The 19,950-nt window shown below is 48.3% G+C and overlaps 1 protein-coding gene across 1 annotated transcript in view; it reads right to left on the bottom strand.

Moving 5' to 3' along the window:
- XKR6 (XK related 6) overlaps window positions 1-19,950 on the bottom strand; it is a 151,230-nt gene that overhangs the window by 14,004 nt on the left and 117,276 nt on the right. The window contains exon 2 of the mRNA XM_090136604.1: window positions 6,258-6,454. Within this exon, the coding sequence (XP_089992730.1) occupies window positions 6,258-6,454 (197 nt within the window). The remainder of the gene's footprint in view (window positions 1-6,257; window positions 6,455-19,950) is intronic.

Raw genomic sequence — 19,950 nt, forward strand, 5'->3', positions numbered from 1 at the left:
ACACGGATGGACAAGTCCCTGCCTACTGTTTGCCTTGCATCATCCCTAGGTTTCCTTTGCATATCTCAGTGGATATCTGCTCCCTGTTCATCCAGAGTTATCATGGTTTCCTGGATGCCTGAGATGAACCCCAGAGCACAATAGAGCAACCTGAAGACAAAGGGTTGAATTTCTGTATAATTTACCAGCCAATTGCACTGCAGTGTGCAGTCTCCTATGCTCTAACCAGGAGTTTGCAGCTATGTCTCCAAGAAAGTCTGCAGCACAAAATTACCTGAAAAGCCCTTAATTTCCAACCTGGGCCCTGTTTGGCATGACCTTGCTCTCCAGGATCCTGTAGCATAAAAATCCCCAAAAGACCTCAGGCTAATCGAACCTCTCACTCCGTGCCTCAGTTTCCCAGCTTGCAGCTCCTAGGAGAAGCATGAGCTAATGCTTGTGTAGTGCTCTGAGGATGCCATACCCCCCTGGTGACTGCCACAGTCTACAAAACCTCAAATCGGCAGCGCTGGCTGCCTGCCAGTGCTGTCCTGTGAATGGTGACTCATCTCTATTGGCTGTGCCATGTCCTGTGCGTGATGGTGGCACGTGATGTGGAACAGAAGGTTTTTTCTCAGCGCTCCAAAATAACAGAGCAAGAGCTATGGCAAGGCAGCGGACAGAGAAGCTGAAGATGGGGGCAGGAGAAGGGAGAAGGATGACGTCTCTTGCTGGGCTTGCTCCAAAATCCCATTGGAAAAAAAAAAGCTGCTCCTGTCTTCAAAGACTCCTGGACCCAATCCTTCCCCATGCTGATGATAGGGCAAACTTTCCCCACACCACTCACAGCCTTGGGCCTTGTGTTGGCCAGCTTTCAGCACGTCGAAGCAAGACGTTTCTGTGCCCACTGCCAACTGTGGAGATGGCTTTTTTGATGCTGCTGGGAACTGGCTGAGGACCAGAGACTCGTTTCAAGCAGGGCACCAAATTGCTATCTGTCATCCGGCATTGGTGAGAGGGAGGGGAAGGCAGGAACACAGCCATATGCCCCTGTCTGGCAAAGCACTTGGGTCATATGAGTGGCCTCCTGGGCGAGCTGCTCGTGTGTTTGGAGCCTCCTTGGTTTGTCAACAAACATTTAAAGGGAAACTGTGGTTGAACCAGGGCAAGCTTTCAATGAAAATAACCCAGCTCATCTTTGCCAAGCTCTTTCAGTGAGCAGACACACAGTGAAGTCCTTTCTTCCTTGCCCACACAGCTTCAAGCAATTGCTTTTCTGCTCACCTCTCAACTGCGGCTGTAGGATAGATATCTCCCATTTCCAGCAGTCCAACTCTCCAACATCTCCAACTCACAGGTGAAAGTTTTACTGTTGTATTTTTTTGCCCTATGAACTGTCACACAGCACAAGTCCAAGCCCAGAGCCTGACCCTGTTGGACCTTCCCTTCAGCCTATCTCCTGTTATCTAGGACTCAACGAGGCAAAGATTTTCTTACACAAACATTTCTATTATCACAGAATCATAGAACGACCTGGGTTGAAAAGGACCACAATGCTCATGCAGTTCCAACCCCTTGCTATGTGCAGGTCACCAACCAGCAGACCAGGCTGCCCAGAGCCACATCCAGCCTGGCCTTGAATGCCTGCAGGGATGGGGCATCCACAACCTCCTTGGGCAGGAGAGGTTGAAAGGTTGAAGGCTCCCTTTCTAACTTGCCCCAGATAAGAAGGTTACATTTATTTTTGGAGCATGAGTGGGAAGTAAGTGGCTATGAAGCAATCCATTAATTTGTTGTCCTTTACATACCACCTTGTTTTTACATCTCAAACCAATTCCGTAAGTATTTCTTATCTAGCAGGATATTCCAGACAGTATATAGTTCCCAGCAAAGCCATTATTCACAGCATATTATTGGTTAACTATCAGCCTGTCATCGGGGAAAATTAATTGAGAAGTCTATCTTCACATTCGACCTAACTCATTATCGCTCACACAGGAAGCCTCTCACTCAGGTGCAGGGGTGTTGAGTCAACTGGAGGTTGACTCATCCCAAACCCACTCAGCATGGCTGGAAATGCCTTTTCCAGGCAGCAAGGACAACTGATAGCTCACTGAATTTCCTCTAGTACCCTTCCCTCCAATTCCCCATAAGAGCTGGTCCAGTTTTCTAAACAGAGCTGCAGGGAAAAGTATCCTGAAATGTCTCTGCAAAAAAGGACGAGCCCGAATCCTAAATGGTCAGCACTTTGCTTTGGGATGAGCAACAAGATTTGGCTATGTCTTTTGCAAACTCTATCACAGCCCTGCATCCAACACACATCTGGTGTCACATAGCCTAACAAGTGACACCATGACACGAAGCAAACGTTGCTGTTCCTTAAATCTACAAGCAGATTCAGACTGTAGGCTGCAGAGAGTGCAGACGCCTTACAGAATCCTGGAAGTTACAACAGGGCTTTGAATAACGGAGGCTTACATTGAAAATCTCCTTCAGATCAACCAGCAGGGCTACAAAGCAGACAGCACAGCGTCAGTGATGGACAATACTTATGGTGGGGAAAAACCCTGCACTGAACACTGCAGCCTCACACAGGCAAGCTCCCATTAAAAGCATTGAAAAAAACACTCGTATCATGACAGGGAGGAACACTTGACATTCTGCTAAATCTCATTAAATTTTTAAGTAGCCACGTGACAAAAAAATGAAGCGAAAGGAAACCTCTTTAAGAGATTTATGGTGAAAAAAACTGACATCTCTCTTCCCTCACCAACTGCCTAGAAGGTGGGGGTCTTCTTTAAGTTGGGTGTACATGCCCCTTGCCATTCAGCACAGGGGAACAGGCATCTCTGAAGGATGATGTGGGCTTACAGCAGCTTACTCTGCAAGAAGGGAGACGGATTATCTGTAAGGAACAGTTACAGAATGAAAATCTGTGTTTCTGGGCTCTTTTTTTGTTGCTGTTAATATTATGTTTCCTTCCCTAAATACACCGTGTAATTGATATCCAAGGCAATCGGTGAATTCCTCTGTCCACTGCTGCCTGGGAATCTGAGGGTATGGGCCACCCTTCCATCCTGTCCTCTCCAAAAGCCTGGGGACAATCACAAGGAATGAGGGACAGGGCTGCCCCATCTTCTGAGTCCCATCATCTTTTACCTAAGGATAAAGGGTTGATCTAAACACACCACCTCGGCTCCCTCTAGAAAATTCCCTCGAAAAGAATCATCATAGAATCACAGAATGGTTTGGATTGGAAAGGACCTTTAAGATCATCTATTTCCAGTCCCCTACTATAGGCAGGGACACCTCCCTCTAGACCAGGTTGCTCACAGCCCCATCCTTTGGCCCTTTTGGATATGGGCTGACCACATTTTGGAGGTATCCTCCCTCCTTCACCCTCTGCTGGCACCAGGACAGTGATGACACTCTGTAGGTTAGGTTGACAGTTGGACTTGATGATCTTGAAGGTCTTTTCCAACCTAAATGGAAACGATGCTATGACTGTTCTGAACTGACTGCCAGTTTTGCAGACAGCTGCGCTTGTAGCAGATGAATTGCTCGCAATGGGCCTGCATACCAATACCAGCTCCTTCCACATACATATTCAGGAACTGATGTAGACCCACTTGTCCCAGCAGCCACAGCACGAGGTTCTCCTGCTCAGGCTCTCAGCATGCATCTTCCAGGTCAGATCTGCTGACCTGATGGAGTACACTGCGTTCTCGCTTCTGTTCTCTCCGTGCTATTTTCTGCTCTTCCCAAGTCATCAGGCAACAGCAGCTAAGCTGAGATCTGGTCTGCCTTGTGCCAAGGATATGATGAAGGAACGGATCTGACCTTCATGAAATCTCAGCAGATGATGTCCTGAAGTGTGCAGAGTCTGGGACTTTACCTCAAGTTCCAACTCCAAGACTTCTGTGGCTGGTGGTGTCAGAGCATGCAAGAAATGCTGATTCTTGGGCAATCTGGGTTAGTGAAACAGGTCCATACATTTCCCCCAGCCCTTTCAAAGAGCTGCTTCTCAGACTAAAATGATTCTTGCAAAGCACAGTAAAGATTTTCATTCTACCCATCCACAGAATAGAACCACAGAATCATGGGATTCTTTGAGTTGGAAGGGACATGTAAAGGCCACCTGGTCCAACTGCCCTGCAATGAACAGGGAGATCTATAGCTCCTTCAGGTGCTCAAAGCCCCGTCCATCCAATACAAATGGAACCCAGGAAATAGTGTATAAATCTGATCTCATCCCCATCTGTTCCCTACTAACTGCAACTACAGCAGTTAAGATCAGCCCTTGCTGTCCCTGTGTTCCTAAACATTTCTGGAGAAGATGCTCTGGGTCTAAGTAAGTACTTCCAATGGATCCAATCCTCTCATCTCAACAGCTATCTTAACATGGGAACCAAAAGGAAAAGGCAAAAAGTCCTAATAGTCATTGCACTAATGCCATATCTACCAGATAGGAGATGGAGATGTGAGCTGACATTTGCTCCTCAAGATTGGCTTGGCTTCCTGCACTGGGTTTGGCATTGTAGTCTTAAGATTAGGGAAGACTGAAGCTTCAAAGTGGGATGCATGCTGTGGGAAATGGTAACAGACCATCCTCTAGCACTGACTGAATCCACTGGAGACTGTGAGAGTCATATAGGAACAGCTGGAGTGTGGACATACAAACATGGGCCATACTTGGGTTTACAAGTCCCGATGTGGGTTGCTTTGCCTGTGTGCATCCCCCAGTGATGCAGCTGATGTTCTCCTTGCTCAGAAGCAGAACTGGTCTCTCCTGTCCCACGACACATTCACACCATGAGTCAGAAGAAGCTGGATTTTTAAACACATTGACTTCCTAACAATATTTATCTCCATTTCCTTTCATTTCTGCCTGCTTTTAGGGAAATCTCTGACACTCCTGTTCCTAACTGATCCTCTCAGTAACTAATTTCCCTCTGCAGAATTACGTGCTGGATGGGAGGGAGGAAAACAGGACCACGGAGGAGCTCCAGGAAACCTTGCACCTGTGCCAGGAGTGCTGAGTAAGTTGTGCTGCCTGCATCCCTGGGCATCACCTGCTGTGCTGCGCTCTCAGAGAGAGGATGTGTGCTGCCTCAGAAGAGAGAGCAGGCTGCTCATTTGGTGGAGGAATGGAGGAACTGCATGGCTGGAGGAAGGGAGGGGGAAGAAAATGATGCAGCCTCTCCAGTGAATTAGGCAGCCACGCCTGGAAGTGGCAAATTGAAACAGCCACAGGTCTTCTTGCTTCCAACATCTACCCCAAGAATCTTCCCAGACAGACCAGCAATGCCACAGACAGGCCATCTTTGGGAAACACTCTCTAAGTGCCATCTCTGGTGCATAGATTCTGCAGAGCCTGAATAACCCAGCAGTTTACCAGCTGATACCACTGCTGGTTCTCAGAAGGGACAATTCTCTCTCAAGCTGGAGACCAGTTGGTGGTCAGCTTGCCCACGGGCAAGGAATGGGAAGATGCTCATCCAAGGGCTCAGACAGGGGCAGATGCCTCTTGGCTGGGATGGATGCCCATGCACCAGAACCTCTCTGCAGCAAAAGACATTAGAATTGGCCAACTCTACTCTGTGTCTGCTTCCAAGATTCTGCTCATCTGTCTATGTTTCCAGAAATACCTACTCTACAACATCTTTGTGTCCACACACTCCTTTCCACTGACTTCACCCCTCTATTTTCTTGGATTTGCTGAGAATGATGGTACCACGGTCACCCCTTCATCCTCTTACGGGCAGGATATGACAGTGGTCAACCTTAATTACTGGGCACTCTTCACAAAAGGTCTTCCAGTCTACAACCAAGCCCCTTATACTACACTTAACACCATCAGAGCATTGCATAGACATTGAGCTGTTTGTCCTCACAACATAATGCCAAATCTGGCCAGCTTTATCATCTCATAGATGTTAGGAGGAAAACTGAGGCACAGAAGGATTGTGTTCACCCAGTGCCAGATGACATATGAGTGGTGGCACTTTCAACTGCAACAGAGATTGCCTGCCTCCTCCTGATAACGCAACAGACCATAGAGGGTTGGGAAGAGCTGAACCTCATCTTTTGACCAATACTGGTTTTTTCTCAGTGGAACAAGCACAGATTTTACCCAGCAAACGCAGAGTGGAGCTGGAATGAGATTTGTCCAAAGTGGCAGCCCCGTAACACCATTAAGTTGCGTCCATCGGCAGCTGAGCAAGGGATCGTGGGGAAGGCTGGGAGGATGGGGAAGGGAAGACGAGGGGCCCACTTACATGGTAATGTTTCTGCACGGTTCTTTTGGATCATTATGCAGAGCTGTAGCACCAGTTGAGGAGCGCTCTCCAGGAAAGTTTCCAGGAGGCGCAACATATTTACGTCTGCATATTCGTACATCATAGCCCAGTAGAAACGCCGCTGGTGTTCCTTCCGCCTCTGGCTCTGGATCCCCAGGTACATAGTTCGGATATACCTGCAGGAAACAGGAGGAAAAGCAAAGCGTGAGACTTTGGCGTTCAACAGAATCCAATGGGAACGGGGCTGTGGGTCAGTAGTTGGGGGAAAAGGGAGACTGGGATGGACACAGGTGTCTCTCTGCAGCTCTAACAGCATCTCCTGTAGGATCAGGGGATCTGAGAAACAGCATCCTCACTGTGCAATGCAGAAGTGGGACATCTTTGACTTACTTTACCCAAATATGATGTGTGAGGGGTAGGAAATGCTCATGGGACATTTGCAGAAGGAAATAACTCCTCTACTTTGTTTTCTTGAGGAAAGGAGAAGCTACATAGCAAAGGCTGCTACTGACACTTGGTGGTGGTCCGACTGATGGCCTAAGACCCTTCAGCACTCCACAGAGGCCCCTCCCTCATGAACCCCAGAGATACGACTGCATATCATCACTGGCAGAGCAACAGGATGGCATTTTCACCTTCAGCACAAGTGACCCATGAATGCAAGAGGCCACACAGCTTGCCACTGGTCAGCAATTGAGGTTTTTGGCCCTACTGGACTAGAAGGAGGTGCTGTGTATGGATGGATACTGCTCCGTTGTCTCTGTTTCCATAGCAGGTGTGCAGGGAGACCTGCAAACCTCACCCTAGGAATACAACTTCCCTTGAGAGAACCTTTGGCCAACCTTTGTCAACAGAGTTGATCAAATCAGGGCAGTGCAGGCTGCCCAGATCTAACGAGACTCATGGCATTTTAAGAAAATAAGTATCTCCTAACAGGTTCCCTGCTAATTCTTGCTGATATTAATGACCTAATAGTAGTTCTCTTTAATTCTGAGCAGTAGCTGTAACCTTATGCTCTGAGATATAGTATAGGAATTGCTGTACTTAATGCTGACCCCAAAGCTGATCATCTGAGAGAGTCAATGGAAAGCAACATCCCCTCTGCCCCATCTCAGATGCCTGCATGGGGGTGGGATGTGGTGTTAGGATGGGCTCCCAGCTTCACAAACCGGGGTTCCAGCAAACTGCTGACATCATTCCTGGCCACCCAGGACTGCGTGGCAAGGAAGGAGACTGAAACAAGATGATCTTTGAGGTCCTTTTCAACCCAGTCTATTCTGTGAAGAGTGTGAGGAAGGGATGCAAGCAAATCTTGGTAGCCTCTATAGCTCTAAACAAGGACAGGGAGAGGGGAGAGAAGCTCTGCAAGCACTGCCCTTGTTCAAGCACCTTGTCCTTCCCGTTTGCTCTTCACAACCACAGAAAATTAAAGACCCCGTAGGAAGACTCAGAGGACACCAAATGACTGACGCAGGAAAGCCACCAGGTGGGGCTCGACACTCGAGAAAAATGCTACACCGATCACAGGTGACACTGGTGGGACAGCCCCAGCAGAACCCCGGTGGGGTGGAAGCACTCAAGCTTCAGCAACACTCAAGAAGTGCAAGAAGCAGCTCCCCTTCTGCATCTGCACAAAAATGCATTGGACAAATGCATGGCCTGATCCTGACTCCAACGGGAGCTGGAACAACGGCAATGACAGCGTCACACCTAACTGTTGAACCTACAGCTTTTTGCACCATGCTCCTTCCATAGTTGGGGAAACTGAGTCATGGATGTCCAAAAGGGCTCTCCTGAGTCCTCCAGACAGGCGGTGAGCAGAACCACAGATGTCTCAGTGGTAAACTGGTGGGAGATGTTGACACCTTCAAAGGCAAAGAGGCCTTGCAGAGAGATTTGGACAAACTGGAAGGCTGGGCCATCACCAACTGCATGCAGTTTAACAAGTGCAAATGCTGGATTCTGCACCTGGGATGGGGCAAATAAGGCTATACATACAGACTGGGGACGTGGAATGGGATCTGAGGGTTCTGGCTCTGTTGAACATGAGCCAAAAGGGCCAACTGTACCCAGGTGGTGCTGCATGGAGCCAGGAGCTGGACTCAGTGGTCCTTCCAACTCAGGATGTTCTATGCTCCTATGACTCTCCCCACCTCCCAGCCTCAACCCCTCTAACACCCTTGTGGTTCCACTGAGAAAAAAAACCCTTTTTGAGCTTCCCAATGTGGCGAGTCCTGCATCACCACCAGGACATGACACACCACTCCATCTCTTGGTCCAGGCAAAAATACTTTGCCAGTAGCAAACAGGGTTCTATAATTAGACTTTCAAATCCATATTCAGGCCTGATCCTCAAGCTTCAGCAACACGATGCTTCCCCTTATGTCAGTGAAAGCCATTCACCGCTCTGCGCTTTTGAAAATCGGGCTAATTTATTTATTTAAGAGCTTAATTTTGGATACAGGAGCCTAACTTCGGGCTTTCTATTTTTTTGAATGCTGGCTATTTTTATCTACGAGTGTGTGTATTTGAGTGCACACGTGTATTTTTAGTTCTGAGTTCCATCCCGGCTTCAAGAGACAGAACTAATTTGGGGCTGGGGTGTTTTTCTTTACATGCATAAAGGGTTGGCTGTCCCCTCTGCTCTGGCAGGGCTCCCAGAATTCCTGTTGGTATAATTACTCTCATGCTTATTTACTACGGATGCTGCAGCAGCACACAAACCATGCGGTGCAAAGGCGATGCTGTCCTGCGACAAAGAACGTTTTGGAGGAGCTAAATTCATCAGCTGCAAAAACGTGGTCAAATAATTTTTGGACAGGACCCCGTAGATGACAAAGACTGCTTAGCAGAAATGTGCAGAGATGGGATTGTGGAGTCAGTGGCTGTGTCTGTACTATTAAACAAAAGAGACCAAAGTATTTGGCCAGCTGGCATGACTCGATTCCACGTGTCTACATCTGTGTTGGCTGGCTTTGGCCAAAGTTGCCAGAGCCTGCATGGATGATATAAGCATCACGGACTGCTGCAGGATACTGTCTGTTCCTTAGCTCTGTTCTCTTGATAGAAGTTAGTATCACCAGCAGAAAGTGTAGGAGCATGCCCCAGGCACTGAGGGAAAAGACAAGGACAATGGTATGTGCAAGGGCCACAGAAGCACGGTAAAGAATAGCAGCCTAGTCCTTGGGCTGTGTTTTAAGGGAAGAAATGCCCTAATGGCCTGTCCCACACAACCACAGGCTGACCAAGGTCAAGAATCTCACCATGCATCTACAACATTCAACAAAGCATGTGAGCCTGATTGCCTTACCTAAGGCCAATTGGCCCAAGATGACCCTAGAAATGAGCTCTGCCATGAGCCCAAGCCAGCTGGCTGCCTTCAGATCAGTACTGGGAGTGATTTCTGGCCCCTGCTCAATCCTGAACCCTGTTGAGGTTATTATTTGGGAGAGCACTACTACTGAGCCTTGATCAATCTAGTAGTGATGCTAACAGTTTAGCAGCCTGATGAAGTTACAGTGCCCACGACCAGGTCTTGGAATTGCCCATTTTACCACGGGTATATGGAAAGATGGAAGGTAATAGGATTTGGGCTACTCAGTCCACTCTCAACAACTCCAGGTTAGGAAACTCACGTTGACCAAGCACAACCAAGCCTATTACTGCTTTCTGAGAAGCAAATCCTGGATGGGGAAAAAAACAAGAGTATTTCTGACCTCAAGGATCACTTTTAACAGTTTTAACCCTTCTAGGCTCATTTTTAACCCTAGAAGATCACAGACAGTAGAGGGACACGAACGGACCAGAAGCAGAGCACGAGGAGTAAGAAGCTCAAACTAATTAACTCTGCTTGCAGGACCTTACAATGCCCTTTTGGCTTCATTGGGGCTCATCAGGACCAGGAAGGCAGCAGGTACAACTTCCATCACTTCTCCTCTCCAGACAGCTCTCCTCTCCCACAGTACTACAGACGCATGGTGATGACCTGAACAACATGGTAGCAATGCACACAGTGTGAACAGGCACCATCTCCCTCATCATCCCGTGGCACCAACCATTTCCCTGGTGCTCAGCCCTGGGAGAAGAAGGATGGTTTGGGGTGAGTTACCCAGCTGCTGGCTCACCCTCCTACAACCACCTCCTCCTCCTCCTCCTCCTCCTCCTCCTCCACAGGCACTCCTGCTAAGTCTTGCAGAGGGCCATTATCTTTATGCACCAGAGGGTGTTTGCAGATTAAAAGCCCACTCCTTGGAAGGAAGGAAATCAGGACATGTGGAACCGCTCAGCTGGAAGGCTTGAAAGGGAGGCTGGCTGAATGCAGCCTTAAAATGAGGTTATGTAAGGCCAGATCTCAGCTGGAGCAAGTTGGCATCCATAGGGCTCTAGCAATTTACACCAGCTGAGGCTTTGGCCTGCTTTTTTTAATTTTAACGAATTATTTTCATTCTAACGAATATAAGAAGGAATATAAGATGCAGCGCTCAAGCAACAGGAGAATATGAAAGTAAAATGCTATCTATTAAAAAAAAAAAAATCAAAATCAAACGTAGAGTTACCAGTGCAATTAACACGCTCATCAACATTTGTTAGGGGTTTTTGCTTTGTTATAGTGTTGCAAGTTAGCAGCAAGGATTCACAGACAATTAGTGTTCCTAGATGGAGTATCAAGGTAGTAACTCTGGGCCCCATCCAAGTGCTGACACAGCACTGCTTCCTCTGGCTGCATCCAAATCATGTTGGGGAGCAGTTTCTGGCCCTGGGATAATTCCCAAATGGTATTTCAGGGCTTTTCTACACCACTTCTGGCTGTCCTGGGCCCACAACATGCTGGGGACCATTGCTAATTCAGAAGCAAGCAAAGATGCCTGAAATCTTCCTCATATACCATGGCAACCACACACGACTGGATTTTGAGGGCATTCATCAGACCTTCATTTTTCAGAGCTCTCTGATATCTTAGAATCACAGAACCATAGAATCGCCAAGGTTGGAAAAGGCTTCCAAGATCATCCAGCCCAACCATCCACCTATCACCGATATTTCCCACGTCTTGCCGCTGTTGGCATTTTTTTTTATGGGGTTTGTACCCCAGAATGAATAAAATGCAGCAAAAAGTGTGCTCATCAAGTATTTCAGCCCTTCTGCCTTGCAGTTCCTGCCCTCTCTTTCCCAGTAAACATGCCATAGTGTACAACTAACCTTTATTTAGGTGACTACCATGCCTAATTATTAATAATCTCCAAATTAATAATTCTCCAAGAAGAATGTTGCTAAACACAAAACAAGCTTGTTCTAAGCTTCAGAGATTCTTACATGAAGGGCATGACACCATTTGTGACTTCTGTTAACCAGCAGAGGAGGACAGCATCTTTGCTGGGGCACAGAATTTACACCATTATCCTAGCACTGAACCTGGAATGCCAAAATTATTTCATTATCTTAGCTTGAAAGCTTCTCTGTGAGCAAGATTCTCAAGAGCATTAGTCAAGATCCGTTTTCTTTAAAGACAGATTCAAGTCAACCAAGGCTGGATGGGGCTGTGAGCAACCTGGTCTAGAGGTAAATTCCCTGCCTATAGCAGGGGGTTGGAACCAGATGATCTTAAAGGTCCCTTCCAACACAAACCATTCTGTGATCCTGTGATTCTAAGTGTAACTTTCAGAATAACAGCCTCTTCAGAGAAAACACTTGCCTTCATGTGATTCAAAACCTCACTCTATAAATGCATGTATTTGAGAGGGGATGATATTTGAAAGTCCATTTATATTATAAGGTCATTTTGAGACAATCTGTTTGCAACTGTAGCATCTGCTAGAAAAAAAATGATAGTGCCACTCTTCTGCTGTGTAGGAGAAACTGCAATCATTTCGTATTTTAAGCTAGTTTAAATCTGTTTTAAAACACAGATGGCTTTACTATACACCAACCACAGAAGAGGCATATGATTTATTTCACAAAACATACATTAGGGAGGATCATATCACAGAGTGATAGTGTAATTTGGTTTGGAAGGGAGCTCTAGATGTCTGTGGACCAAGTCTCATCTCCAAATGGGGATAACTTCTGACTGGTCATGGCTTTAATCCCCAAGGACACGGATCCCACAGATCCTTCCCATATTTAAAAGGGGGTTATAAACAGTTATAAATCAGTCTTTTACTCAGGTAGACAGTGACAGGACAAGGGGAAATGGTTTTAAGTTCAAGGAGGGAAGATTTAGGTTGGATGTGAGGGGGAAGTTGTTTGCTGTGAGAGTGGTGAGGTGCTGGAACAGCTGCCCAGAGAGGCTGTGGATGCCCCGTCCATCCCTGGAGGTGTTCAAGGCCAGGTTGGATGGGGCCCTGGGCAACCTGGTCTGGTATGAAATGTGGAGGTTAGTGGCCCTGCATGTGTCAGGGGGTTGGAGCTTCATGATTCTTGAGGTCACTTCCAACCCAACCATTCTATGATTCTATAATTTCAGAGTAATGTTCCCAGCTCCTGTGCAATGGAGCTGCTTCGGATGCACTGCCAATAGAGCACAGCACGTACTATATTGCCTCCTCCAGGATGCTGCCCACAGCCTGTGTTCAATTCCCTTTCTTCTGGTAGTTTAAGCAGAGATTTAGGACCGTTTTTTTGTGATCTCATGGCAGAGCTGCAGGTGTTCTTTCATCCTGCTGACAGTGCTGGGGTCATAACCTCCAGCAGACACACGGGGCAGAGAACTGGGGCAGAGGCATCACTGCAGCTAAAGCTGCCAGAGGCTGAAGACACGTGTGCTGTCTGTCCCCATGCTGCTCAGTCTGGGGGCTGTTCCTGGCATTCCTCTGTGTGACTTTTCTCCTTCAGTAGCTGCAGATATTTGTCTCTGACTCACAGACTGAAAGACCACAACCAGAAGAAGAGAAACAAACCTTAAGTGCTAGCCCCACTCTTCGCTATTATTTCATCAAACTTCCCCAAATCTGGGCTGTTACTGCAAGAAAGCATGCCTAGCTAGAGCCTGGCATGCAGCCCTTTGTTTGCACGGATAGTCATGGCTGTGTCACAGAATCACAATAATAGAATCACAATAATAGAATCATAGAATGGCCTGGGTTGAAAAGGACCACAGTCTTCATCCAGTTCCAAGCCCCTGCTGTGTGCAGGTCACCAACCAGCAGACCAGGCTGCCCAGAGCCACATCCAGCCTGGCCTTGAATGCCTCCAGGGATGGGGCATCCACAGCCTCCTTGGGCAACCTGTTCCAGTGCCTCACCATCCTGTGTCATCAGCATCATCAGCAGTTTTGCAAGCTGCTTCCCAGCCCCTCTCTCCTTGCCTGTGTTCCCATGGCCCATGGGGCTCCTGGGGACAGACAGAATTCCCACCTGCAGATCTTCACTCGGTAAATCAATACAGCATCAGAGATCAGCTTTGTAATGGGAGTTACTACAGTGTTGAGATGGGCTTGTAGAAATCGTGTTTATGTTTTGACTTGTCAATTATTTTGCAAAGCATACGGCCTGAAACAGGAAAAAAAAAAACCAAGGGCCTCTTCATCACCGTGGCACAAAAGTCCTTTTTTTCTTCATTTTAATGTGGGAAGCATCTTCTGTGCCTTGCAAAAGAGCAGGCAGGGTAGCAGGGACTGCTGGAGAGGGCATCACAGTGCTGGGTGCTGCAGAGATGTCACAGCATCTATCACACGTGGGATGGTCTCGTATCCCAGCACTGAGTCAAATGCCCTTTTCTGTCACAGGTTCTCCCCAAATCCTTTATGATTCTGCAGTCCCAATGCCTTTCCTATTTTACACACCCTTATTCACTTAAAGTATATTCCGATACCTACTGCTATCGCCCCTGGCAAAGCCTTCTGTTTTAAATCAAAGCTGTTAAATAGCTTTATGTCAGAAAGAAAGAAGTTGAACTCAGACTGCATTTTCATTGCAAGACTGTGTGAGTGAATGGAGTTTAATGTCAGGGCTCTTCTTTCAGAAATAAAAGTGGTCCCAGTCCACCAAGCATTACAGAACGGATGTGGTCTTGAAAGTAAATGGAGGTCTTTTGAATGACCTGTCTGGTCTTGGCTCCTTGCAAGGCAGGTTTCAGGGCAAACCCAAAGAAACGCCTGAGGGCTCCAAAAATGTAAGTATTCAAGGGCATGATACTACAGAGGCACATGGAAACAGTCACTTTGCCCTTTCTACAGGACAGGAAGCATTATAGTACTTAACCCAGAGGGTCTCCAGAGATAACTTGGCAGCATGTGGACTCCCTGGAGCCACCAGGTATCTCAGGGGAGGATGAGTTTGCATTGGCTTGGGAGCTGAAGACAGGAATATGTCCTCACAGCTCTCTGCAGGCCCCAAGATCCCTTGGTGGAGGATGAGAGCAGTAGAGAGGGAAATATTGGATGCAGTGTGGGTCCCTGGAGATGTAGGCATACCGTGGAGGTTTCTTCTTCATAGGGTCTTCCACTTCCCAGATGATTTAACAGACCAGTTTTGGCAGAGCAGGTCGAAAGATCCACACAGAGACAGCAGGCAGCCTGGGGTTTAAACCCTCCAAAACCGATGTGGACCCCAGAAGCAAAAAGAACCACGATGGAGGGCTGATTCCTTTGGTCAGGTGGAAACGTTTCCTGTTATCAGGCTCTAGCTGCTGGGGAAGGGGAGTCACATTACAGCTATGACATCAGGCACCTGATAGGGATTCTAGGGTAGAATTTATTGAATTTACAGTATTTACTCTCTCCCTGGCCATCAAGGTCACTGATGCCAAAGTAGGACCCGAAGTCATTGGGCAGCACTCCCATGCAGAACTGGCTCTATGGGGCTGAGGAGGAGAGTGAAGGGAACGGATCCCCTCAGGGCCACCAAAACCCTCCTGGGGGACAGCGGGGTGCAGCCCAGCCTCATAAGGGACCACCACAGCCCTGGGATCCAGCATTCAGCAGCACATCCCCAGCTGCTCTGTGATGTTGGGTCACAGCATCTCCAGAGCAGGGCTTCTGACACAGAGACACTGCACAAGAGCCGAGGCTGTCGCCTTCGCTTTGCTGTCTGCTGGAGAAAAAAGGAGCTAAGAATTGGGTGAGCGCCTGTGAAATCCTGGAAGAGCGGCCTCAGATCTCGGCTATTTTTAGTTTCACAGAAGCTGTGCATACATTACCAGGGCCTGCCTTCCTCTCTGGGCTCTCAGAAATCACACAGCGTCCTCCCAGCCTGCCCAGAAAAGAGTTTAACCCTTGTTTGTCTGATGGCTATCAGCCCATCCGTGCCAGTCACACTTTCGTACGGATCCAGACAGGGACCAGAGAAGGGTCTGGAAAAGTCATCACACCCATTTTGGCTGTAGTCAGGTGGAGGAGGATTTGGGGTGTTTGCTTTTTAAGCTCTTACATCATTCGAGATCTTCGGGCAGATTGTTGTAGCAGAAGACATCCCCACCCACAGCAGGGCATTGGACCTGCATGGTCCTTAGGGTCAGCCCAAACCCTTCTGTGACTGTATGATTACACAGGACTTCAACATTATCCAGCTCTTCAATATTTATTACCTCTGCTGCTTTGTATTACTCATCAGCTATTCCTGGCCAGAGGAAATGCACTGGCGCGTTGCATAGCATGTTTGTAATCTGTTCTTTAAGGGGGCTGTGAGTACAACTGCAGGCTTGCAAACACGAACACATGTGCAGACACTGCACTGCATTTGAGTGTCGTGGTATCCTGGGGCTTTTGAGGCATTGGTATCGGAGAATCAAACAAGACTTCATCCCCACAGAGTGGGACAGGTTGTAAGACGTGGTTAGCCATCAGGAGGGAAGACATGGTGCTTTCAGAAGGCAAGGGAGCCCTTAACTCAGTGTATTCGTGCTGATCACTGCAGAAACACCCCTTCCCCCTTGGTTTGGAAGTTCAGAGCAGCATCACTCCTTAGGCCACATCTGCAGTACTGCGTCCAGGCCTGGGGCCCCCAGTACAAGAAAAGCTCTTGGAATGAGTCCAGAGGAGGGCACTAAGATGATCTGAGGGCTGGAGCACCTCTGCTATGAGAAGAGGTTGAGGGAACTGGGCTAGTTTAGCTTGGAGAAGGCTGCAGGGAGACCTCATTGTGGCCTCCAGTACTTGAAGGGAGCGTATAAACAGGAGGGGGAACGGCTGTTTGTGAGGGTGGATAGTGATAGGACAAGGGGGAATGGTTTTAAACTGAGACAGGGGAGGTTTAGGTTGGGTATTAGGAGGAAGTTTTTCAGCCAGAGGGTGGTGAGGCACTGGAACAGGTTGCCCAAGGAGGCTGTGGATGCCCCATCCCTGCAGGCATTCAAGGCCAGGCTGGATGTGGCTCTGGGCAGCCTGGGCTGCTGGTTGGTGACCCTGCACATAGCAGGGGGTTGGAAGTAGGTAACTAGATGGTCACTGTGGTCCTTTTCAACCCAGGCCATTCTACGATTCTATGATTCTATAATTCCTTGCATTACCTGCAATGATGTTACAGGTCTCCTCCCATCCTCATGATTCACAACAAGCATCCCAGCAGCCTGCCTACTCGCAGCACTTATTCCAGCTGCTGGGGGCTCAGGGTTTGGACGTATCGCTACAGAAAAGCAAACTGCATACAGGAGCTTATGGGTACCTGCAATTGCAGCTGTTTCATTAAATAGGCTCCTCATTAACACTGGCTGTAAATAATGAAGCAAAGAGAGATGCTTTCTAGCGGTCACCATCAGGAAAAAAGCAGGCCAGGTGCGGTATTGCATGGCATTATAGTAATGATTCTTTTTTCCTTTCCTCCTACCAATTCAAAAGGAGCTTTCTGCTCAGAGCTTAATGGCAGCAGAGCCACCTGAGCACGTCTCCTTCCCCCCCTGCTCGCTGCAGAGCACACGTGCTGGCGGGCAGTTTGTCCAAGTGACACCAATGCAGCCGCAGGAGCTTTGTACCAGCAAACAGCATCTGCAAGGCACGGCATCCAGCAACGAGGGGCTGATGTTCGTGCAGTTCAGCACAGAAACGGAGGCAAGGAGGTCAAGTGACTTCCCTCACTCTATTGGGGAAATGGTGTGCTAGGGGGAGGTTTGCAATTCAGAAGACCCTTGTCTCCCTGCCCCCCCTGGATCAGCTTCTTGTCTCCTTTCGGATGTGCAAGGTGAGCGCCTGACACAAATGGAAATAAAGCCCTTCCTTCTCACACGCGTCCTTTCGACCTCCTGCTGCTCACAATGCTTCCCCAGCCCAAACGAATGCCTCCTGAATGCCTGATGCAGCCAAGGCAGCTGCCCTGCGCTGCGCGGGGGGTGTTTGCATTAACATTGATTATCGTAACTGCTCAGACGAGATATATCCCAGAAGCATCAATAAATTGCTGAACTCATTGATCTAGACATGACTCAGGAGTCACCACTGAATAATCTCTTACAGGCACCTTCCTCTGGCTGAGCCCAAGCACAGTTTCTGCTCTCATCAGCAAAGCAGGAGAGGTCTTTTCCATCTTGCACTTCTCTAGGGGAAGGCCAGCTTAAATGACACGTGGGGGTTATTGATTCCAGTAATGTATGAATGGATTTTCCTCCCCCTCTGCTCCCCCTGGCCTATGAAATCATTCAGCCCCTCTGTCATTCACTGCCCAAGAGCCTCTCCAAAGTGCAAAGATGCAATCCTTCCCTGCTGGCATTGCATGCTGTCTCCAAAGCCCCGGATCTTGGCTGCCCTGTTTTCTCCTGCCTCCTCTGATCCTGCAGAGTACTGTCTCCTGGAGGCAGGATTTAACCTTGTGCAGTGATACGAGGATCCAGCAATGGAGAACATGAAAGGCCTCTACTTAAGAAGGAAGGCGTGTGGCCAAAGCAGCTGGGGAAGCTCAGGCTGCAGAATGGATGGGAAAGGTGTGCAGCTGCCTGCTGGGATGAGCCTGGAAGACTTTGCAGCACTCCATGAATCCATTCCATCTACTCCTAGAATCACAGAATCACAGAACTTTTTGAGTAGGAAGGGATACTTAAAGCCATCCATCCCACTCCCTGCACTGAACAGGGACACCCACAGCTCCATCAGTGCTCAGAGCCCATCCAGCCTGACCTTGGCTGTCTGCAGGGATGGGGCACCCACCTCATCTCTGGGCAACCTGTGCCAGTGCCTCACCACCCTTACTGTAAACAACTTTTTCCTTCTGCAGCCAGATTCTGGTATCTGGCCTCCTGCTTCTGGGACTCTTGTCTTCTCATCACCCCACATTCAAGTGTCCCCACCACCCCATAATTCGCTGCCCAGCTGCCACTGATTACAGCTTACAGTTATGGCTCTGCAGTTGAAAGATGTCACTCTGTGCATGTGTTCAAATGAGACCATTTGGGGGCACAGTCCCCACACACAGCATCACTGATATTGATCCCATCCCTACATACCCTAGAACCACAGAATAGCTTGGGTTAGAAGGGACCTTAAACTTCATCTAGTTCCAACCCCCTGCCTTGGGCAGGCATAGCTTCCACTAGATGAGGAGTAAGGACCTCAGACATGATGGGACTTAGCCTCCATCACCTACATTTGTAGACATTTGAGAGACCTGCCATTAGCAAGCAGCTTGAACAGGCTCTGAGAAATGCCCTGTCCACAAAATGGAGCTGGGATTTGTTATAACCCCTCCACTACCGACTCTGAATCGCACTCAGTTTTTCCCCTCCCTCCACAGCTGAGCCTCGACTGGTTAAAAAGATGCAGATTCTTTACCTCTGAGGATTCCTAACTTCCTTTTCCATTGTCCCATGCCTTCAACACACCAACCCATATATTGGCCAAGAGCTCAGCACCCAACTAGGAACGGTCCCCACACTCCTATCAGCCCAGAGAGTATCCTGATGGGTACAAACCCCTTCATGTGGGTCCATATTCCATTTCTGCTGGGTGTGAAGGACAGCTTTGACCTTGGCCATAAAACATCACAGGTGAACCTATTAACCACCCCGAGCCAAGCAAGGAGAAGAGGCTCTCAGATTCCCGTGTTGGGGCTGTGGTGCAGGATATCTAACACTTAGGCATCTCCTGAGACATGGCAGCATGTCAGGAAGGCTCTCATCAGCCAGCTCAAAGGATGGCCCAGAGAGGATAGCATGGAGGTTCGATTCCCCACAGCTGGAAACACTTCCTCAATAGCACAGAGTGGCAAGGAGCCAGCAGGGAGGAGAATCAATACGGTCTTCTGTGGATGCTCTATTGGAAAGAGGGGGTGAATCGACTCCCTTTCCCCTTCCTTTCAACACATCATCTTTTTCCCTCAGCTGTGTGGAATATCTGGATCTCCCCTTCCCGTATCCACGAGTCTATCAGATAGTCCTAGATAGGACTATCTAGGATAGCAGTTTTATATTGAAAGCTACGTATATAAAAATCTTTTCTCGAGCTGCAGAAGCAGGACCCAAATCTCCCTGAATGGGATTTGCTTTCTCACTTCAGCTGTCTAAAAGTGGGAAAACTAATTTAAACCCATTCTCTTAAAGTCCCATCTTTCATCAAAGTTATTTCCAGAAGGCCATTCATCCCATCCTAAGATAAATGTCTGTAACATCTCCTACAGGTTTCCCATCTCCTTACACTGACCATAGGCAGGGTCCCCATACCCAGCTCAGATGTGATGGCTGATACCAGATGCCTCCCATGTCCTTGGCATCGTGTTGTTATCAGATGTCTCTCACCTCACTGCCATGATTTTGA

The sequence above is a fragment of the Phasianus colchicus genome, chromosome 2 (genome assembly GCF_987193195.1).
Source record: "Phasianus colchicus chromosome 2, bPhaCol1.hap1.1, whole genome shotgun sequence".
Classification (NCBI taxonomy): Eukaryota; Metazoa; Chordata; class Aves; order Galliformes; family Phasianidae; genus Phasianus; species Phasianus colchicus.